This window comes from Elephas maximus, chromosome 1, assembly GCF_024166365.1.
Source record: "Elephas maximus indicus isolate mEleMax1 chromosome 1, mEleMax1 primary haplotype, whole genome shotgun sequence".
In the NCBI taxonomy this organism is placed as follows: domain Eukaryota; kingdom Metazoa; phylum Chordata; class Mammalia; order Proboscidea; family Elephantidae; genus Elephas; species Elephas maximus.
The window spans coordinates 5,085,009-5,108,921 of record NC_064819.1 but is presented as its reverse complement, the minus strand read 5'-3'; the positions used below and the strand labels follow the sequence as shown (position 1 = coordinate 5,108,921).

Sequence of the window (23,913 nt, the reverse complement as noted above, 5' to 3'; positions counted from 1 at the left end):
CCCTAGAAGGTGGGTCCTTGTCTGGTGTGCTCAGCCTTGCCTACCTATTATCTGGACACTGGTCTTTGAGAAATAGAAAGTAACTTTATTGCAATGCACAGAGCAAGAAGCCAGGAGGAAGCTCCTCAGATCTGCCCAAATTACATATAAGCCCCATAAGGGTAAACATGGCCTATATGTGATTTGGGCATCAAGATGGCAGACACATAGGCATACTGGGGAGGGAAAATTCTACAAGGTGGCCAGGAAACAGGAAATGACGTGGTTCTTGTTGGCCCTTTCGCTTCAGAATAGGGCCTGTGTGAGGATTTTCCTTCTAATTTATTCCTCTTGTTGCTGCATCCTCTGTTGAAGTCAATTAGTGATCACAGCTGGCCCTTCTACCTATATGGGGCAGGCTGAATCTGGCTTGGGCTAGTTTAAGGACAAATGGAAATTTACTGGCATTCATAGGATCAGGTTATAGTTGTTTGTGAGAGTTGTACATGTCTCCACAATATTTAACTTAGACAAGCCTGGAATAATCTTCCAGTGAATAAACTAAATTTCTCCTGAAATATGAACATACTCTGGGATGATGTTAGTTAAAGCAAGTCTTAGTGCCTAACTTTCCCATCAAGATCTGAAGGCATTGGCTCTGACTAGAGTCTTAAGCTCCAACTATATTTACAGGATGTGGTTGTCAAACTGGGAGGTCAGAAAGATGAAATTTAAGACCCTAATGTTTCACACAAGTTCATGAGAGAAGGTGGAACAGAAAGACAGAGCCATTGGAGTTTGATTACTCTCATGATTTATTGATATTCAGATTGAAAAAGGAGCCTTAGAGCCGCAAGTTACACTAATTGGCACATTTGCTTTATTTATTTATTTTGAAAACAGACTGGGTTTTTGAATTTTTTTCCTTTTTGTTCATTCCATCACATTGAAAAGGAGAAAAAGAAAAATGGTTTTGAATTCACTTGATATTTTGGACTCCTCAGATGAACGGAACGTTGCACACACACTTGGAACAGAGAGATAGAGAGGAAAGTGGACTCCCACAGGGCCACACGCACCAGATGAGAAAACTTGGATACAGTGCAAGAATTTCCCCAAATGACTGGATCGTCATCACCAAAAACTCGCCATAACAACACCAAAAAACAAAAATGTTTAAGCCACACTGTTTGACTTGGGATCTTTCCTGCTTTTTTTTTTTTTTTTTTTTAAGTTTGCCACACAGAGAGAAAGAGGGCTAGTGGGTGGGAGAGGACAGACTCACAGACGTGAGCAGGACAGGAAGGGAAACTTTAGAGTGGAGCTGAGTAGAGGGTGGGAGAGACAGGGGTCAGGAGAGGGGAGGGCGGGTACGTGGAAAGCCATTTCTTAAAGTTCAGGCATGTTCTTGGTCCGCCTCGAGTTCTTCTCCTTTACCCTCATCCTGCCGGGCACTTTCCTTAGGTTTGGTCTCATCTACAGCTTCTGAGGAAGAAAACAAGATGGGGTGGGTGGGGTGGGGGAGGAAAGAAGTGTTAGTATTTTATCTTGCTTTTTATCGTTCATAAGATGGTACGATGTATTTCTTCTTTTCAAACCATTTCCTAAGAGCTTTAATAAGGGAAATAACAACAACGAGTTGTCGTCGAATCGATTCCAACTCATGGCAACCCCATGTGTGTCAGAGTAAAACTGCTCAATAGGGTTTTCAATGCCTGATTTGTTGGAAGTCGATCTCCAGGCCTTTCTTTCAAGGTATCTGTGGGTGGGCATGAACCTCCAACCTTTTGGTTAGCAGCAAGGCACTTTAGCCATTTGCACCACCCAGGGACTCCTAAGACAGAGATAGGTTATGCTAACCCAATAATATAATTTCAAAGCTTAGAAGAGTTTACTTCCAGGAGGCTGTTCAGTGACACATATGGAAGAGCTCGGGAACAAAAGAAGATATTAGGGGTAAAGAAATTACTCTCGTCTTAAAAAAAAAAAATTTTTTTTTTTTTTAATCTCTAAATCTTACAATCAAAGTATCCACACCCAGGCTCTTAACACAGGGAATCAACAACGATCTTGTATCTCTTTTCCATTGAAGTCAGACTAATTACGACAGATAATTTCTGTGGGTTGTTCAACATCACGTCCAACTCTCTTATACCTGGATTTGTAGTACTAAAAGGGTTAGAAAGTAAAATACTGTACTTGAATTTCCAGCTCCCCTTGGAGCTACAGGGGGTCAACGTGACACAGTTCTGGCCAATTACATAGAAACAGAATTCCTTGGCGAGAGCTTTACTTCCCAAATAAAAGCAAAGGCCCCAAAGAAGCTTGTTTCTCTTTGCTCTCTTCCCTTCTTGATGACTGGGGCATCGAACAATATGTAGTACTGTCGTATGCTTCTTATGACCATAAAGACAAAAAGTATACACTAAAGCCGGTAGAGCAGAAAGAAAGTTTTCAGTTTCTTCCAGCCAAACACATTCCAACAGAATATACTTAACCGCAGGGCAAATGTTCTCTTTTTGAAGGGTCATTTTTTCCTCAGCAAGTGGGGGGCTTTTCTAATAATCTGTCTAGTTTTTTTTTTAATGGAATTTAGCTTATTTCATGCTACAAAATAGTTTACCAATATGTCAGCTAGTAGAAAGACAATTTATTGGCCCTGAAGTCATTTGTGTTAACAACCAATAAATTCCCTATTTTGGAGTCTTCAAAACCACATCTAGGTTTGATGATTCCCAAGGAGGAATCATCTTTTCACAGGACTCAGCATATAGTCCTACTCATGGCTATGGTTTACTACAGTAAAAGAATGCAAAGCCAAATAAGCAAAGGAAAAAGTTGCATGTGGCAAAGTCTGGAAGAAATCAAGATACAAGCTTCCAAGAGCCGTGGAGTCGCACGGGACATGTTTCGTTCCACCAGCATCAGATTACAGTCTCAGTGTCCCAGGTTTTTATTGGGGTTAGTCGCATAAGCATCCTGTGCCTAGCATATACCGAGATTCCAGACTCCCAGAAGTAAAGCGCATATTCAACACAAACCGCATTGTTCGTACAAACAAGTTTGGGCACAGTGAGCCCTTCGTTAGTTAGGGAGTGGTGGGAACCCTCCAGAAATCCAAGTTCCCAGGTCCAGCTAAGGGCTAACCTTGCAAGCAGACCTTTCTAAGGATAGCAGTCTCAAGACTGCTATGTTAACTCTCGGCTGCACAAGCCTTGGTGTTTAAATGCTTGGACCCTTTAAAATGAAGCTATTTGTACACCTACTAGTTGCTGACATTTCTTGGAAAGGTAGATTGGAGTCAAAAGTATCTCGTAGGCCAAAGAATTTGTATTTAATGTGAAGACAAGAGAGCCTTTGAAAGTTGCTGGACAAGGAAGCATAATACAGCTGTGGTTTGAGAAGATTAAAGCAGCCGTACTATAGAAGGTGGACTTGGTGTTGGGAGATGTGAAAGCTACAGAGATGACAGCGATTTAGGAGACCATTAGAACCAAAAAAAAAAAAAAAAGAGAGAGTTTATAAAAATACGCATCTCTTTCAAATCAGTCAGCTATATTTATATTGAGATAAACCTGAACATTTATATCTAAATAAGACTACCACTGCTAAATACATTTTTTTCCCCCAGTCCTTCTTTGGAACACCAATCTAACGTGAATCTTTCTAATCTCTTCAGTGGCAGAAAGCGTTTATCTCCTTGAAAATGAATCTGATTTTTGGAATCAAACTCAACTGGTCTGGTAAATACGGTAAGCTGCTACAATGAGCAATTTTACTTTACAATGACTCATTTTGGACCAAAATGTATGTCTGATTTATTCTGTGGAGTTCATAACTGTCTCTGTAGGCAATTTCTAAAAGGTAGTAATTTTAGTGTTGCTACTTACTGCTATTCATAAAGCTTTTAAGGCTGTACTTAACTAAGGCACCATTATTAATTCTTTAAGAACCAGGACCCCAATCACACATTCCAGGAAAAATTTTTGGATGAAACTAACTCAAATCTGATGATCTTAATACCCTATGTACTAGTAGTCTTCCTCATGGACTACAGAATTTTGGTGTGCTAATGAATGTTACTTTTCTGCCAGAGGAAAACTACCGCGTTTTTACACAAATAATGAGCACCTTCTGCATTTGTTTGCCAGCCACGCCCTGCCCTTGCCCCCCAAGCCACCCTCACAAGCACGGCCAGCCAATCCTCTTCTACGTGTTGCTGTAGAAAAATTTAGCATAGTGTGCTTATGAAAATGCCTTTTGGGGAGGGTGGTGAGGAGCCTGGCCGGCACACAAATGCCGAGGGCCTGCATTATTTGAGCGAAAATACGGTACTAGATTTTTTTCAATCAGGTCCTTGTATAGAAATGGAATTCTTGCAGAGAATTTACTTAGCTCCCTAGCCCTGCCCAAACATTTGGGTACCACAGGTATGTTTAAGGCAGTTTACTTTTCTGATCAGCTCCAAGGAAGGACATCTTTAGTGGCCTCTTTGACGTGCAAAAGAAATAATATTGGTTTAAATGATCCAGAAGCATATACAAGGATTAGTTGTAAAAACAAGAAAAGACTTCAAACCTGTCTACTAAAAAAATGTGGGAGCTAGTATGTATAATGTGAGGGAGATTAGGACATTCAAGAGAAAAGATGGGAGGTAGGTGAGAAGAATGGTAAAATTTTAAAATAAAGGGAGCAAAACTCAAAAAGGGGAGAAAGAAACAAAGATCCAGAGGACTCTGAGACATAACCATACTCCTACCCCTTGTTTGAGTGGGATCAAGTTAACTCCTCCCAGGTTTCTCCACTTTCTGTTGCCATTCTTTGCCTCAGCCTAGGAGAAAAGGGGAGGTCCCTGGCTGGCACAAATGCTTAAGTTATTGACTGCCAGCCAAAAGGTTGCTGGTTCAAACCCACCCAGAGGCACCTAGACAGACAGGCTTGACGATCTGCTTCTGAAAGGTCACAGCCTTGAAAACTTTATGTAGCAGTTCTGTTCTGCACACGTCGGGTCACCATGAGTTACCAAATCGACGGCAACTAACAACAACAACAGGAGAAAAGGCAAAACTTGGCACACATGTACTTAATGTGACAGGAAGTCATTACTGTCTGTTCCCTATTGAGAGAGCTTCAATATCTACATATTCTGTCCTCAAAATACCTCAAAGTATATTAAATACAATTACTCATTGATTCATCCAATAAATTGTTTTTGAACCTGCAATATTCAGGTATTCTTCTAGGTGTTGAGAAATAGCAGTGAATAAAAGAGTTCAACTTAACAATATTATCAATTTTTGCTAACCCTGTGTCCAGTACAGAACCTAGTGCAGGGAGGGCCCTCAATAAACATTTGTTGCATGAAAGAATGAATGGGCATCCTCATTTTAAAGATGAGGAAACAAACCCAGGTAAAGAGACTTGTCCTAAATCATACAGCTTGCTCATGACCAAACCAAGACTAAAACCAAGATATTCTACTTGTTTAGGTTTTCCCATTATATCAGGTGGCCAAAGTTGAGCAAAGGAGGCCAAGGCTAAACCAATTTTATGAATTCAGCACTAGAAAGCAAGTAATTAGAGCCCAGAAGTTTAAGGACCTACAAAACTTCTGAGATTAAAAAATAAAATAAAATTTGTTGGCTCCAAAATAAAGCAAAAACCAAACCTATTGCCATCAAATCAATTCCGACTCACAGCGACTCTATAGGACAGAGTAGAACTGGCCCACAGGGTTTCCAAAGAGCAACCACTGGATTCAAATTGCCGACCTTTTGGTTAGTAGCTGTACCTCTTAACCACTGCACCACCGGGGCTCCAAAATACAAAACAGAAGCCGTAAAATTAATGAAACTTGATGAACGTTCAACTAGATGGCCACAAAGGTAATACAGGAATCGGTTAACTGGAACTTAATTCAGCTTAACATATACAATTCTACATGCGTTCTATTTTATGTGAGTTGTGTGTGCTTTTTTATTTGTTTGATAATTGTTGGATATTGACCAAAGGGTTCATCTTTGTGTTAGATAAAGGGATGGCTAATTAACTGGAATAACATGGGTAAAGGCAGTGAATTCAATAACATTTTTATAGACCACTAAGAAATTACCGAAAACAAAATATGAGAGAGGAAACAATCTAAAGTAGCAATCTTACACAATCACAAACATGAGGTAAGCTAAGACCCCATCTGAATAATTATAATATCATGAGGGAAAAGAGAAAAAAAAAAAAAAAACTACAGTATAGGAAGGGGCCACACACCTGATCTATCTAGATCAATTTGATGGAAGTCAGAGGGTGATATTGAAAATGTTTTGACCTCAGACAAACGGCAACTTATTAGGGAGAGGTTCTGTGTCTTGTATAAATGGGTTCTTTTGAACCTGAACACCAGGGACTGCTTTGGTTTACTGCTAATTTTTTCCTTTTACCACTGATACCAACTCCATACAAGTCATTGTAATTAATTAATTATTTTGACCATAAAGTTGCAAATTTACTTTTTTTTCCATCTCTTCTATTTGGCAGCCTCACTGTCTGGAAAGGACCATAAATGATGACTCTCTTGGCCTCTTGTATAAAGTATCCAGCTATAGTGAATATTTTTTGATCTCTTACTGTATGCTCGGAAGAGGTCTATGTGTACTTACATCATTTCATTTACTACACTTACCTTATTCACCCCATTTTAAAACTGGAAAAGCTGGAGAACAGTGATGTTAAATAACTAAGGCCACACTGTTAGTAATTGGCAGCAGCCAGTTCTGACCTAGAATAAAGTCATTCAGGCATTCTCTACTTTAGATAACTCTCTTGCCCTTCCCATTGCCTAGGAGGATTGGGCAGGCCCAGAGTGTGAAGCTGGGTAGGGAGTCCACAACTATGTAGGCTTGGAGCCTGCAAAGTCTACAAAATTGTGTAGTGCCTTGAGTCTTAAAAGTTTACAAGCAGTCATCAAAAGTGCAACAATTGTTTTCTATTTGCCTGGAGCAACAGAGAAAAAGGGATAGTCGGGAATAGGAGGAGGAAATGGAATGTGCGGATAATTGCCTCCATGAACAGCTCTCTCCTTTGCCATGAGACCAGAAGAACTAGATGGTGCCCAGCTGCCATTACTGAATATTTTGGTTAAAGACTCTATAGAAGAATCCTTATCAAAAGGGGTAAAATGTGAAAGAAAATTTCAAATTCTCAAGGAATTCATATTTTGAGTCATAGAGGAGGGATGAGCCCCTGAAACTATCACCTTGCCTTTAAATTTTAAATAAAAAATATCTCCTAAAGTCTTTAAAACAAGCAATAGTTTAGCTTAATTAGTAAAGTACATCTGCCCTGAGCATTGTGCTCTTTTTAAAAAAACTATCTGTATGGGATCAAATTGGTAACAGCAACCCAAAAGGTTAGAGAAGACTTAGGGGCCAGTGAGTTCATGTTAATGGAGGAGGAATGCTTCAGAAAAGGAGGATGAGCATGGTTGCATAACTTAAAGAACGCAATCAATGTCAATGAATTGCACACGTAGAAATTGTTGAACTGGTGTAGGTTTTGCTGTGTACATTTTCAACAACAACAACAAAAGAATAAATTATTTAAAAAAAAATAAAGTAGTTCAAAATGAAGAGAAGAACCCAGGAGAGTCTTCAAAATATGAAGTCTTGTCTTCACACTTTCTGGCACTAATTACATAATTTGTAAATGCTTCAGATGAGTTAATATGTAATCCTTCATATTCATACAAAAACTTTGATCATCAAGATGAGTGTCAAAGATGGATGAACGGCTGAGACCAGGTGGTCACTCCAATTACCACCATCCACTAGGGGTAAATAACCATATTCCCTATCTAGAGGATCAACCTCCCTGTGAGACAATTATTACTTAAGAGGAAGCTGTAGAAGCTAAAGGATGGAAGTGAGGTTTTTAATGCCAAGTGGCATTGGAACAAGTGACTGGAAGTGAACAGTCCAGGAAAGAGCAAATGGGGAAGGTCTGGAGTTACTGGTGTGACACTTGAAATTCAGCAAGTTGAAGAGTTGAAATGTACTTTTTCTTTTTTTGATTTAGATCTGTGTAATAATTTTACTTACATTATACATGAAGACCTGATATTAATTGTTATTTTGGTTAAGATATTTTAAGAAAAAGAAGATTAAATGAATCACATGTTGTATGTATTGTCATGGATTGAATTACATCCCCCCAAAAATGTGTGTACTAACTTGGGTGGGCCATGATTCCCAGTATTCTGTGGTTGTCCTCCATTCTGTGATTGTAATTTTATGTTAAGATTAGGGTGGGATTATAACACCACCCTTACTCAGGTCACCTCCCTGATCCAGTGTAGAGGGAGTTTCCCTGGGATATGGCCTGCACCATCTTTTATCTCTCAAGAGATAAAAGAAAAAGGAGGCAAACACAAAGTTGGGGACCTCACGTCACCAAGAAAGCAGTGCCAGGAGCAGAGCCACATCCTTTGGACCCAGGGTCCCTGTGCCTGAGAAGGTCCTTGACCAGGGGGTGATTGAGGACAAGGACCTTCTTCCAGAGCTGAAAGCTTCCCTGGAGCTGATGCCTTGAATTTGGACTTTTAAATAAATTTTTCTTTGTTAAAGCCATCCTCTTGTGGTATTTCTGTTATGACAGCACTAGATGACCGAGACATATATCATGGGACCAATGAGATTATTCTCACTATGCATCATTACTACTATCTACCCATGGGTAAATTTCCCCCCAAATCAGACATTGCCAGGAGAAAATCAACCCTACAAATTCAGTTTTATTGTGAGACGGTGTCTATAAAAAAAAAAAAAAAAACTCTGATGTTACATTTTAGTTGTTCAGGCTAAAGTTTTTTTTTTTTTTTAAGATATGAGATTGGGTCATTTTTCCAATGAACATGTTTCCAGGAAAAAGCAGTCATATTCTTTTTTTTTTTTTAATTTTTTATTGTGCTTTACGTAAAAGTTTACACTGCAAGTCAGTTTCTCATACAAAAACATACACACTTTACATGACCCTAGTTGCTTTCCCTGCAATGTGACCAGGACACTCCTTCTCTCCACCCTGTATTTCCCGTGTCCATTCAACAAGCACCTGTCCGCCTCTGCCTTCTCATCTTGCCTAAAGACAGGAGCTGCCCTCATAGTCTCATGTGTCTACTTGAGGTAAGAAACTCATTCCTCACCAGTATCATTTTATGTCTTACAGTACAGTCTAATCTTTGAAGAGTTGGCTTCAGGAATGGTTTTAGTTTCGTGCTTACAGAGAGTCCAGGGGCCATGACCTCTGGTGTCCCTCTAGTCACAGTCAGACCATTAATCCTGGTCTTTTTACTGGAATTTGAAGTCTGCATCCCACTTTTCTCCTGTTCCATCAGGGATTCTCTGTTTTGTTCCCTGTCAGGGCAGTCATTGGTGGTAGCTGGGCACCATCTAGTTCTTCCAGTCTCAGGCTGATGGAGTCTCTGGTTTATGTGGCCCTTTCTGTCTCTTCGGCTCACATTTTGCTTGTGTCTTTGGTGTTTTTCATTCTCCTCTGCTCCAGGTGGGTTGAGATCAATGGATACATCTTAGATGACTGCTTGCTACTTTTTAAGACCCCAGACACCACTGACCAAAATGGGATGCAGAACATTTTCTTAATATACTTTGTTATGCTGATTGACTTAGATGTCCCCTGAAATCATGGTCCCCAGACCCCCGTCCCTGCTACTCTGTCCCTCAAAGTGTTTGGTTGTATTCAGGAAACTTCTTAGCTTTTGGTTTGATCCAGTTGTGCTGACTTCCCCTGTGTCATGTATTGTCCTTCCCTTCACCTAAAATAATTCTGGTCTAGTATCTAATTATTGAACACCCCCTCCCTCCCTCCACACCCTCATAGCCATCAAAGGATATTTTCTTCTGTGTTTAAACCTTTGCTTGAGTTCTTATAATAGTGGTCTTATGCAATATCTTTCCTTTTGAGACTTCACTCAGCATAATGCCTTCCAGATTCATCGATGTTGTGAGATGTTTCTCTGATTCATCAATGTTCTTTGTTGTTGCATAGTATTCCACTGTGTGAATATACCATAATTTGTTTATCCACTCATCTGTTGATGGGCACTTAAGTTGTTTCCATCTTTTTGCAATTGTCAACAGTGCTGCAGTGAACATGGGTGTGCATATACCTATTCATGCAACCACTCTTATTTCTCTAGGATATATTCCAAGGAGTGGGATTGCTGGATCATATGGTAGTTCTACTTCTAACTTTTTAAGGAAGCACCAAATTGATTTCCAAAGTGGCTGTACCATTTTACATTCTCACCAGCAGTGTATAAGTGTTCCAGTCTCTCCACAACCTCGTCAACATTTATTATTTTGTGTTTTTTGGATTAATGCCAGCCTTGCTGGGGTGAGATGGTATCTCATTGTAGTTTTGATTTGCATTTTTCTAATGGCTAGTGATTGTGAGCATTTCCTTATGTATCCATTAGCCACCTGAATGTCCTCTTTGGTGAAGTGCCTGTTCGTATCCTTTGCCCACTTTTTTTTTCTTTAAATTGTATTTTACATGAAGGTTTACAGAACAAACTAGTTTCTCATCAAACAGGACACACATTGTTCTATGACATTGGTTAACAACCCCACATGTCAACACTCTCCCTTCTCAATACTGGGTTCTCTATTATCAGCATTCCTGTTACCTCCTGCCTTCCAGTCTCTGTACCAGGGCTGGTGCACCCCTTTAGTCTTGTTTTGTTTGATGTGCATGTTCAGTGTTCCCCTGAAGGGTGAACCTCAGGAGTGACCTCATTACTGAGCTGAAAGTGTGTCCAGGGGCCATACTCTCAGGGTTTCTCCAGCCTCTGTCAGGCCAGCAAGTCTGGTCTTTCTTTTTGAGTTAGAATTTTGTTCTACATTTCCCTCCAGCTCTGTCTGGGGCCCTTTATTGTGATCTCTGTCAGAGCAGTCAGTGGTGGTAGCCAGGCACCACCTAGTTTTACTGAACTCAGTCTGGTGGAGGCTGTGGCAGATGTGGTCCATTAGTCCTGTGGATTAATCTTTCCCTTGTATCTTTAGTTGTATCTTTGTATCTTCATTCTTCCTTGCTAAGATATGGTCTATTCTGGAGAACATTCCATGTGTGTTAGAAAAGAACGTGTACTTTGCAGCTGTTGGGTGGGGTGTTCTATATTTGTCTATGAAGTCGAGTTGGCTGATAGTGCTCTTTAGCTCTTCTGTATCTTTGTTGATTTTCTTTCTAGATATTCTGTCCTTTACTTAGAGTGGTGTATTGAAGTCTTCTACTATTATTGTGGAACTGTCAATCTCTCTTTTCAGTGCTCTTAGAGTTTGTTTTATTTATTTTGGAGCTTGTCATTGGGTGTGTAGATGTTTATTATGGTTAAGTCTTCATGATGGATTGTTCCTTTAATCATTATATAGTGCCCTTCTTTGTCCTTTATGGTAGATTTTGTTTTAAAGTCTATTTTATCTGAGATTAATATTGCCACTCCTGCTGTTTTTTTGTAGTTATTTGTGTGATATATTTTTTTCCATCCTTTGATTTTTAATAAATTTGTATCTTTGTTTCTAATGTGTATCTCTTGCAGACAGCATATTGATGGATCTTTTTTTTTTTTTTAATCCGTTCTGTCACTCTGTGAAGTTGCTTTCCTGTGCTTCCTGTCAGCCAATTTCCAGCAGGCGTCCAAGATGGCAAATCCGTGCCGCATCAGCTGGTAAGGAGCTTCTGCACATATCTCTTCTCACTCTCTGTCTTCTCTCAGCTTCTTATTCCATTCGGTGTTCGGCTGAGTTCTTCTCTTCATTTGACACATCAGGTTCCAGGAATGATGTTCGTCTCTGTTTTACTTAATTTTTCAGGTCTTTGCTGTGGAGGGACAGCATGGTGCTTCTGTCTATGGAAGTCTCCTTTGCCCATTTTTTTACTGGGTTATTTGTCTTTTGTTGTTGAGGTTTTGCAGTATCTTGTAGATTTTAGAGATTAGACTCTGATCGGATTTGTCATAGCCAAATTTTTTTCCCAGCCTGTAGGTTGTCTTTTTACTCTTTTGGTGAAGTCTTAGGATGAGCATAAATGTTTGATTTTTAGGAGCTCTTAGTCACTAGTCTCTCTTCTGGTGTTTGTGCATTGTTAGTAATGTTTTGTACACTGTTTATGCCAAGCAGTCTTATTCTTATGAGAGGCTTAAATTAGGATCTAAAAAATTTGTTTAAGCTACCCTCTTGATATACCAAAACTTAAAGGGCATGCATACCATTTAGTCTAAAAAATTGTATGCTGTGAACTTGAACGGATGATATTAGAATCTCACAGAGCTGAAAACCTCCCAAGCCATGGCGTTTTAGCCTTGACAAAAATATTGCCTTCTTCCAGGCCCAAAGACCTCTGAGAAATCACCATGTTCACTGACGGTCCCCATAAATCTTTTTTCTGTAACTTAAAAATTGAAAGTTAACATCATAGACAACAAATTCATGTGTTTTTAATGTTCTAGAGTTGAAGGATGCTTCAAAAAAGCAGAGAAAATGTGTTTTTCATTCATTTATTCATTCAGTGAAATGCACTAAGCCTTATTATGTGCCAAGCACTGTTCCACACACTGCAAATATTGTAGGGTGATAGAGCAATGAAAACATCAGGCAAAAATCTCCACCTTCTTGGAGCTTATATGCAGTAACTATTGTAATGAGGTACTGTCTGGTGGAGAATGGATGGAGGAGGAAAGGATGGTTGATAAACAAGAAGGGCTTAGTCCAAAGGAGCATGATCTCCTCTGGCTACTTTTCTTCATTTGCCAAGTTGGGTATTGTCTTAGTCATCTAGTGCTGCTATAACAGAAATACACAAGTGAATGGCTTTAACAAAGAGAAATTTATTCTCTTACAGTCCAGTAAGCTAGAAGTCCAAATTCAGGGCACCAGCTCCAGGGGAAAGCTTCCTCTCTCTGCTGACTCTGGAGGAAGGTCCTTGTCATCAGTCTTCCTTTGGTTTGGGAGCGTCTCAGAGCAGGAATCTCCAGTCCAAAGGATGTACTCTGCTCCCAGCACTGCTTTCTTGGTGGTATGAAGGCCTGATGTCTCTCTGCTTGCTTCTCTCTTTTATATCTCAAAAGAGATTGGCTTAAGACACTACCTAATCTTTTAGACCTTATCAGTGTAACTGCCACTAATCCATCTTATTACATCATAGTGATAGGATTTAAAACACACAGGGAAATCACATCAGAAGATAAAATAGTAGACAATCATACATTCAAACAAGGGAATCATGACCTAGCCAAGTTGACAGATATTTTGGGGAGACACAATTCAACCTATGACAGGTATCTTTAATGAATCTCATAGGTTTCGAAAAATGGAAACCCTATTAGCTTTTGCATTGATCTCCAACCATCGTTTCTAAGAAAGAGTAAGACCACATTTCCTTTTCCCATATTTCTCCTTTCCAATAAAACTGTGGAAAATTATTTTCTTAAAATTTTCCCAGACACCTAAGGTTTTCTCATTCTTCTGCGGTGGATCAAAAAGATAGAAAATCATGTTCTCTAGAGGCTTGCATATAAACTTCAGGAAGGTGGAGATTTTTGCTTGATGTTTTCATCGTTCTATCACTGTTGCTATATTTGCAGGGTGTGGAAGAGTGCTTAGCACATAATAAGGCTCAGTGCATTTCACTGAATGAAGAGATGAATGAAGAACACATTCCCCCACCCCACTTTTCTGAATAAGTAAATACAATTAGAATTGAACAGTCTAGTATGTACGAACAGTCTAGTATAAGTTGGAATCGACTCGACGGCACTGGGTTGGTCTGGGTAGTATGTGAAAATAGTTTACTGAGATTATCTATGGTTTTAAGCTTCAACCTATGTATAGGTATCCTGCCATTAATAACCCAGTGGGTCATTGATAATGTCTCCATGAATAAGACATTAAAATGCACTTGTATCTTTGGTCTTTCTATTTAACAGACAACTATAATCATTGTACTATCGGACATCTACTCATCACCACAAGGTACATTTATTCTTTTCACATAGATACAATAGGGCTTTCCCCACACTGCTCAATACTGAACTTTTCCTTCTCATCACTAACAATATGTATATGCATATTAGATCAAATCTATAATTCTCTGAAACAATTAGTGATGTCCAGACTCCTGGACTTTTCTCTCATTTTTATAACAGCCAAAACCAACTGATAACATTGTCTCTAATTGGAGTGGTCTGAGCTGTGTATACTCTTCAGTATCAGGGATAAAACTGGTCTTAGTCATTACTTCAAAACTGAGAAGTTATTTGGGACCCCTTAACTGCTATGCAATTTAATGTAGCGCGTGGCAGGAATAAAGATGCAAGTTATTTCTATAGCCATTCGAAACAGTGTGGTGGTAGCCTTCAAAGAATAACGGGGCCTGGGTGGATAATTTCACAGTGGTCCTTGAAATACATATACCAAACTGGCGCTCTAACTCTGGAAGCAGCTCTTGTCTTTATGCATTCCATTCATTTCCTCAAAAGGGTGAGAATAGCATGTCTGTACATTCTGTTGGTGAGCAAATACCAGTAGCATACACAGCAGTGACTGCGTGTGGGCTCAGCCAGGCAGTCAGGCTGCATTTCTGCTGGAGAGATGGCGGTGTTCCCAGCTGCCGTCGCCTACACTGAGCTCTAATGGCCCCATTTACTGGCTCTGGTCCAGGCCCTTCCATGGCCCTCCATTACTGAAATTAGGTTGAGTGAATTTCCGAGTAAAATATTACCTCCTGGGACCTGCCCAGCTCTCCCCAGTCTTGTCAACATTGATTAAATAGAAGCTATCATTCTGGGGCCATGCCCACAATTACTCTACCAATCATCACTGGGCTGGGCATTTGCTTTCTTTTTCTTTTCATCTTTCTTGCATATTAAGCATCAGCATCTAAAAGGTTCAAAGGTAAGCAATAAAAAAAGATAAAATTCTGCAGTGAACTCACATAGGTGCCTTTTGTTACTTACATGGTCTTTCTCTTGAGCTCTAAACCGGATGTCCATCCAAAGCCTGGACCACAGCTTTTGGTGGTCATTGTGACCTACATTTTACCTCTTTTCATTAGCATATTTTAAATTCTTTTCAAAGCACTGAACGAGTATACGCCATTTTGATGTTCACAGAACGGTGCAAATATCAACTATATCCCAGCTCTTGCTTTCTAAGCATTTTAGAGAGAGAATAACTCTCCCATTTACAACACTACTCACTTAAGTGTTGAATTAAGTAAGAATTTGAGTGTTGCCAATAGTGATGAGCAGAAACAATTGAGCCTAGAAAAGAAGTTTGTTTTCCTTTTTTCTGTAGAATTATAAGTTAAAAAGTTCAAAATCTCATCTGACAGAAGTGTGTGCGCAAACTCCAAACTTCTAAAGGTCTCAGCTGCAGAGATCTGTTCTTTTGACCTTTTCAAAGTCTCATGAGCTTGCCGTAGCTGATTGCAGGTGGTCATTACCACAGTCACAATGTTGACTCATAGCACTTTGCCTTCAAACAATTTCAAAATTTCCTTTTGAAACAAGAATTTCTCTCCAAGGGAAATTCTAAACACATGGAAACATACACACATGCACACACTTTTGGGGCTTTTATGCTTTTATTTAAGGACTTTAAGAGATGTAGACTCATAGTATCCTAGTATTTGAATGGATGTAAGAGGTATTCTAACCATCCCAAGATCCCTTCATGAGAAAATTCAAGCTGAGAGAGGTGAGGCAATTTGCCTATGGCCACAAAGTTGAAAAAAAAAAAAAAGGCAGCACTAAAATCCAGAACTCCTGACTCAGTCCAGTACTTCTTCCTCTATGTCTTGGTTATCTACTGCTGCTATAACAGAAATACCACAAGCGGATGACTTTAACGAAGAGAAATTTATTTCTTCACAGTAAAGTAGGCTAAAAGTCTACATTTGGGGTGTTGGCTCCGGGGGGAAGGCTTTCTCTTTGTCAGCCTTCTCACCAATCTTCCCCCCAACTAGGAGCTTCTCTGCGCAGGGACCCTGGGTCCAAATGATGCACTCTGCTCTGGCACTGCTTTCTTGGTGGTATGAGGTCACCCTGTCTCTCTGTTTGCTTCTTTCTTTTATATCTCTAGAGATTGCCTCAAGACACAATCCAGTGTTGTAGACTGAGTCCTGCCTCACTAACACAACTGCTGCCCATACTCTCTCATTAACATCATAGAGGCTGGATTTATGACATACAGGAAACTCACACAATACCGGGAATCATGGCCCAGTCAAACTGATACACACATTTTTGGGAGGACATAATTCAGTCCATAACAATCTATATATCTCTAGGAGACAGGCTAGATGATGTTAAAAAAAAAAAAAAAAAGTGTGCTTTGTCTTTACTCTTTGGAAAGTAGGATTAGCCTCAAAAGTGAAATTAATAGCTTGGCCGAATTATTTTATCAAACACAAGATGAAAGAGAAGGAAAAGAAACCAAAATAAAAACATAACTGTGTTCTTAAATTATTTGAGTGCACATAAATTATAAATTCTTTGGGTTCATTTTATTACGTGTTTATTATCATGATGGTATTTTATTATTAATTAATTTTTTTATACCTAGTTTTTCATTCTAAAAGATCATTGATAATAAAAATTCCTTGCCTTGAACTGTAGTCATGGGCCAAAACGGGAGGCTGAAGAGGCTAGTCAGTCTCAGCAGAAAGGGCTTATGTATCCTGGAAATTTTGTTCAAAACCATATTTAATGAATTTTATAAGGGATTTGAACCAAACCAAATTGTGAAACAAAGACTAAAATGAGCAGAATTATCTTATTGAAATACAACACTAGTAGTTTTTGTTTTATATTGAACCATGAATCAGAAAAACACTTGGTAGTTGTTTTCTCTCCTTTAGTCTACAAGTCAGTTTTAAGAAGAAATAAATCAGCAAACATATTTTAAACTTCTGAGTAAAAAAAAAAAGCCCCTTTGCTGTCAAGTCAATTCTAACTTCCAGAGACCCTATAGGACAGAGTAGAACTGGCCCATAGGGTTTCCAAGGAGTGCCTGGTGGATTTGAACTGCTGACTTTTTTGGTTAGTAGCCAAACTCTTAACCACCACATGACCACGGCTTCCATTTGAGTCAGAATTTATCTAAACAATATCCTAACAGAATTGGGATTAAACATGCATTTTGCTCAGTTAAATACCTCATTTTTCACGCAAAAAAAAAAAATAGGTTGAGTTATTTTCTGTGACATTTACGGTAGAAATGTAAAAGGGTAGAGGAAAACTTTTCTAGGTTGCCTTTAGAAAGCAAATTTTTGAATACTTGTATTTTATAGAGACGGAGGAAGCTCCTGATTTAGGAAATTAGTTTTTTTTTTTTTTATCGCGGTAGTTATTCCCTGTCCTTGAGCATAGAGAATGTGACCTAGCTGGAGTTGGACTCACAAGAGCTCACAAGGACTCACGAGGACATGTCAACTGGGCCCTGAGATAAAGACAATAGATAAAATAATCTTGGAAAATATCTTTTACGGAAACTTTCGCTTAAGCCAGAATGCAAAAGACTTCCCACTCTTATCTTTTTCTATTAACATTCAATGAACAGAAATTTGTTGGACTAATGAAGACCCTCCTGACTGTCTGTTACTGAAACCTGTACCAATGATTGTTGAGAGGGACAATTCAAAATGTAAGATCACACTTTCTAGCCAATCTGTGAAAAGGTGAAGCTTTCAATGGCGTTGCCCATTTGTAATGTTAATATAGACTGAGGACTCTGTAATCTTCCTTGGATTTGGGCAGACATGGCTGTGGCAGCAGGCTTGTCCACTTCCCACTTTTGTCTTTTTGAATATATGCCGAATAAACTTTCTTTTTGCTTTACTAAACCTTGTGGTTTTTTTCCCCCTACCTTGCTTGGCTCACTATAGTGAATCAGCGTTTTAAATCCATAGCTCCCAAACTTGATGAAACACGTTTGGGTGTTAACAGTGAATTCACAGGGGTGCTAAGAATTATTTTAAAACCTGAGCGAAGCAGCAATATCTGTTGAATATTGGGCAGCCTACTACTATTAAATTGTTTGCACTTAACTGTTAGGTGTGTCTTTTGGCCTAGGCCTAGGGGTGCCATGAAAAAAAAATCGCTAAAACACTAAGGGCATCGTGACCTGAGAAAGCTTGGGAACTATTGTTTGAAATCAATATAGAAATCAACTGCTGAGATAAGTATGTTCATACATACTGGCAAAATACAGTAAAAATTGAGAACTCTGGGATTTTAGTTTGCTTTTTTTTATAAATGACAGTTACATATGACTGATTATTTAATAACATCTTTTTTCGCGTTAGTTTTTAGCGGGTTTAGTAGTTAAAAGCTAATTAGCAAATGCCTGTACATGAAACATGAACATGAAAAAGTGTTTTATGATTCAATTCATGAACGTATATTCTTTGACCTAGGCCTTAGGGTGAAATAATCAAATTATATAGCAAATTTATATTGTTATTAGAAGAAATAAATTTATCCCAACATTTAAGTATAGAAGGTCAACGTCAATATGTTTAACATTCAGAAGACAAGTTTACAACAAACAGTGAAGCAATTTTAACTCTGCATCTCCCCTTTTCCCTTCATAGGATCCCAGGTGAGAATCCTAGCTAGGAGAAAATCTTAGTTGTATTTCTCCAGCCTTTACAAACTTGATTGCCTAAGGGGCCAGGCAGATAACATTACCGTGAAAATCTGGCCATGGGGTGGAGTCTATTGTGAAAGAAAGAGTGCAGGCTTTGCCTAAAAGCATTGAAAAAGTTTAAGCTGCCCTCACTGGAAAAATAAAAGAGGGTAGGTGGGCTAAGGGAGGGAAAAGTCTCGAGCAAGTTACTTAAACTGGTTTGTACCAAACCAGCTGTCCTTGGAGGACCCCTGGTGGTGCAATTGTGAAAGTGATCGGCTGCTAACCAAAAGGTTGGCAGTTTGAAACCACCAGCCACTCCTGGGGAGAAAAGACCTGGCAATAGGCTCCCATAAGATTAAGCCTAGGAAGGTCTATAGGGCAGTTCTACTCTGTCTTATAGGATCACTAAGAGTCGGAATCGACTCGACAGCACACGACAACAACAGTTGCCATTCAGTCAATCCCAGTTCGTGGTGACCTCATGTGTGTCAGAGTAGAACTGTGCTCCAGAGAGTTTTCAAGGACTGATTTTTCGAAAGTAGATCACCAGCCCTTTCTGCCAAGGTGCCCCTGGGTGGACTCGAACTGTCAACCCTTCAGTTAGCAGAAGAGTGTGTAAGCTCTTTGCATCACCCAAAAAATCACCCAAGGACTCCTTAAATTTTACCAGGAAGTTACACTGTAGTCTCTGACTTCAAAATGGAAGGGGTTCTCTTTAATCAAAAGATTGTCCCATAAGGTTTAAATCAGCAGTCCTGAGTTACAGCACTGTCTTTTCTATTTTGCAAAGTTAAAAGTACCCATATTCAAGATTGTTTTCCCTTTTCCACTTCATAGGATTGTAGGTGAGAATCCTAGCTGAGAGAAAATCTTGGTCACATCTCTTCAGCTTTTACAAACTCAATTGCAAATTAAGTAGAAAACAAACAATGCCTGTTTTTGATTTTATAAATGGCCTGCCAAAGCAGGTAGCCCTGGTGGAGCAGTGGTTAAGAGCTTGGCTGCTAACCAAAAGGTTGGCAGTTCAAATCTACCATCTGCTTCTTGGAAACCCTATGGAGCAGCTCAACTCTGTCCTGTAGGGCCACTAGGAGTTGGAACTGACTCAACGACACCTAACAACAACAACCAAAGCAAAAGATATAGCAAAAAATCGAGTTTTAGGGTTATCTGTCTTTATACTTGTCAATGAAACATTTGCTACATCTCTGACTATGCCTTCCAGGTGACCTTTGTCCCCTGTAGTGGCTGCTGTCGGGCCAATGCCTTTTACCGGGCCAATGCCTGTTACCAGATCAATGCATCCATCTCCCAGTTGCTGGAGTAGTTGGCTGCCAATGGCCCACTCCTGTCCCTGGTGGGGGATGTGAATTGAGATTCACCTCAATCTAAGGTGCCTGGTAGGTCATGTCCTCCTGCAACCCCCACCCCACATGATTTCATCCCTTGCTTTTAGGCAAGGTAACCTCTATGCTGCAATTCGGGCTTCAGAGCCCTCTGTAGGGTCTCTGCGGAATCGAGCTGAGACTAGACTCCTGAATCCACCTCTTTGTATGGCTTCTTCCCCTGCACTATCTTTTTTCCCATGGTGACCCCATGAGTGCAAAGCAGAAATGCTCCATATTGTTCTCAAGGCTGTGGCTTTTTGGAAGCATATCTCCAAGCATGTCTCCTGAGGTGCCTCTGGGTGGGTTCAAACCACCAGCCTCTTGGCTAGTACTCTAGAGCTTAACTGTCTGAACCACCGAGGGACCCATGAGTCAGAATTGACTCGACTGCAACTAACAGCAACAAAATTCTCTTTCATTACACCTTTACAAGTTTCCACCAAAGAGCATATTCTCAATAAATGATTTGCACAAAACTTCACTTCTCAGGCTCTGCTTCTAAGGAACCCAACCTAACGCCTCAAAAGCAAAGTTGTTGTTCTTATTTTTCTATTCTGTTCACTGATAAATCCCAAGGGCCTAGAACAGTGCCTGGCAAATACATATTTCTTGAATGAATTAATCCATGTAATATACCCCAACACTTAAAATTGTGCTCATCACAAGATAGGTATTTAATATTTATAGAAGAAAACAAAGCAATGGGAAAATGGAAAAATCCCAAGAACACGTTGTGACAGGTAGATAAAACCTCAATTACCTCAAGCAAAAAAAAGGGTGGACTTGTAATGTTACAAAACAAAATTAGCAGAGGTTTGTCTGAATTTCAAAATATTAGATTCTAAAAAGGCACCCCAATATTATTCTTGCTCATAGCCATGGAAAGCATTACACCATCAACTTCCATTTCATTGCTAATTTTTACTTTATATGTGTCTTCTAATTTAATAATAAATTATTCATATTAAGAACCCCAATATAAAAAATGGATGTCTACTATAAGCATTCCTCTTATTAGACAGCAAAGATAGCTGGTTCTGGGGCCAGACTGTTGGCATCTAGATTCTATCTCGGACATGTTGGGTTAAGTTATTTAACTCTTTTTGCTGCATTTTCCTTATATGTAATTGGAGATAATATTGGTACCAGCTTCTGGGGGGATGTTGTGAGAATTAAATGTTACCAATTTCAAGTACTTAACAATCAATGCAACGTTTAAATAAGTGCTTCAGAAGAGTTAGCTGTTATTCTTGGTTGCCGGAAGCAAACTAACATTGGTTTGATGTTCACTCTGTGTCAAACATTAGGCAAGGGGATTTCACATACAGGTATTCAATATGCATCTTCAATATGCCTTTCCATTTCTTCATCAATGAAGCAGGAATTATAATACCATCAGATCTGTGATGAGCACTAAATGAGAAACAAACAAATACAGTGCCACTGTCTTGCTCATTTGGTGCCTAATAAATGGTAGTTATTTTCTTCCTGCCCCCTACCTACTCATGCTTATCCAGTATTATGATGGTCAAAGAGAAACTTTATTCAAAATATTCTGAGGAAAGGAGAGAAAAGTTTGTGACTTATGAGATTTTTGTTTATAGAGTGGGAAAAAAAAAAAGTTATTTGAAAAAAAAGGCTTTGAGGGCAAGGGCAAAAGTCCAGAAAGGATTGCAAGGGCAAAGGTGACCACTGAGCAAACTTGAAGGGCAGCAAAGAAGGCAGGTCATGGTCTGTGATGTAAGAATGAAGGCTGCTAAACAGGAACGTCTTCAAAGCCAAAGACCTCTCTGTTCTTGCCTCTGCTTAAGGCTAGGAAAATCTTCTCTGTTTCAGAACCAAAGAACAGCAGCAGCCAGTTGATTTCAAAAAGAAATAACCTTATTCTTGGGTTTAGCTCAGTTTGATTTCCTAAGTTTTGTAGAAAAATTGTGCATATCCTAGTCAATAAGCTAAAGCCAAGTTCTTCCTACCCCCAGCTGTGTAGTAAATCTTGCATCCAGTCCGCAGGTTACAGAGGGAGTGATAATCCTGCAGGCTTAAGATAGCATAGCCAATTTTAAGAAAAGAAACACTTTTTTGGTCTAACTGAGATACGTGCTTGACTGCTGACCGAAAGTTCAGAAGTTTGAGTCTACCCAGAGGTGCCTCGAAAGAAAAGCCTGTGATCAACTTTTGAAAAATCAGCCATTGAAAACCCTGTAGAGCACAGCTCTACTCTGACCCACATGGGGCCGTCAGGTGTAGGAGTTGACTAGATGGCAACTGGCTAGACTTGGAAGAGTTTACCTTCAGGCTTCTAGTTATTTGGCCCCTTACCCTTATGGGAAACAATCAGATACAGTGTTTTTTTTTTTTTTTTTTCCTCAGCTTTATTATGAGACAGATCCTTTCATTTTCAGGAAGGTTTACAGTCATCAAGGACAGGGGTGGAGGGCATCTATGGAGGTAGAGAAGGGGAGATCCCAGGGGATGTTGTGGGAGGCTGTACTGATGGGGTCATTCTTTCAATCTATGCATTTCCTGGTTTCTGGACCTTCTCAATCACAGAATCCCAGCAAACTGAAAACATTTAAAGAGTCAGGATAGGTAGGAAGTGACTGTATGTTCAGCATGGGTGACAGCATATATCAGGAAGAGTTGTTCCTCTCCCTTAAAAGATTTACAAACCAGAGACTACATCAGCCTGAGACCAGAAGAACTAGATGGTGCCCGACTATAACCAATGACTGCCTTGACAGGGAACACAACAGAGAACCCCTGAGGGAGCAGGAGAGCAGTGGGATGCAGACCTCAAATTCTCATAAAAAGACCAGATTTAATGGTCTGACTAAGACTAGAAGGACCTCGGAGGTCATGGTCCCCAGACCTGTTAGCCCAAGACAGGAACCATTCCCCAAGCCAACTCTTCAGACAGGGATTGGACTGGACTATAGGATACAAAATGATGCTGGTGAGAAGTGAGCTTCTTGGATCAAGTAGACACGAGACTATGTTGGTATCTCCTGTCTGGATGGGAGATGAGAGGGCAGAGGGGGTCAGAAGCTGGCTGAATGGACACAAAAATAGAGAGTGGAAAGAAGGAATATGCTGTACTATTTGTATGAGAGACTGACTTGATTCAAAAATTTTCACTTAAAGCACAATAAAAATTAAAAAAAAAAAAGATTTCCAGGCAAAGAAATGTCATACTTCCTTTGGAATCTTGTCTAAATTTTATTAAAGTTAGCCTTTCCTCTACTAAGGTTTATTTATCATTCTTCCCGCTGCATTTTGGAGGGTGTTAATAATTTTTCAAAATCTGACCTCATATATTGGATGTTAATTTTATTTAGGCTCATCCTGAGAAAAATTAAATCGGCTAATCATGGGTGTGGGTCATCTTTCATTGAATGTGTGCCCTTCACTTTTCTTTCACTGTTTTTCACATTTCTTAAGCCTGTCTGTTTAGGCATTGCACCAGTCATTTCAAAGTTTGTTTTTCCTTAGGTGTTTATACTATCAAGGAGCACTGGTGGGCAGCGGTTAAGTGCTCTAACCTTTTGGCTACTAACTAAAAGATCGTTGGATGGAGCCCACCAGCCACTCCTGGGAAGAAAGATGTGGCAGTCAGCTGCTTCCATAGAGATTTACAGCCTTGGAAACTCTATGGAGTGGTGCTACTGTGTCCTACAGGGTCGCTATGAGCTGGAATCGACTCAATGGCAGAAGATCTTTTTTTTTTTTTTTAATACTATACCCATTGTCGGGGCCCTGGCGGCACAGTAGTTAAGAGCTCAGGCTGCTAACAAAAAGGTCAGCAGTTCAAATCCATCAGCTGCTCCTTGGAAACCCTATGGGGCAGTTCTACT

At 39.7% G+C, this 23,913-nt stretch overlaps 1 protein-coding gene across 1 annotated transcript in view; it reads right to left on the bottom strand.

Annotated features, from left to right (window-relative positions):
• Positions 1-889: 889 nt before the first annotated feature.
• Positions 890-23,913, bottom strand: part of GAP43 (growth associated protein 43) — a 151,572-nt gene continuing 128,548 nt past the window's right edge. The window contains exon 3 of the mRNA XM_049874574.1: positions 890-1,464. Coding sequence (XP_049730531.1) covers positions 1,376-1,464 — 89 coding nt within the window. The 3' untranslated portion in view covers positions 890-1,375. The remainder of the gene's footprint in view (positions 1,465-23,913) is intronic.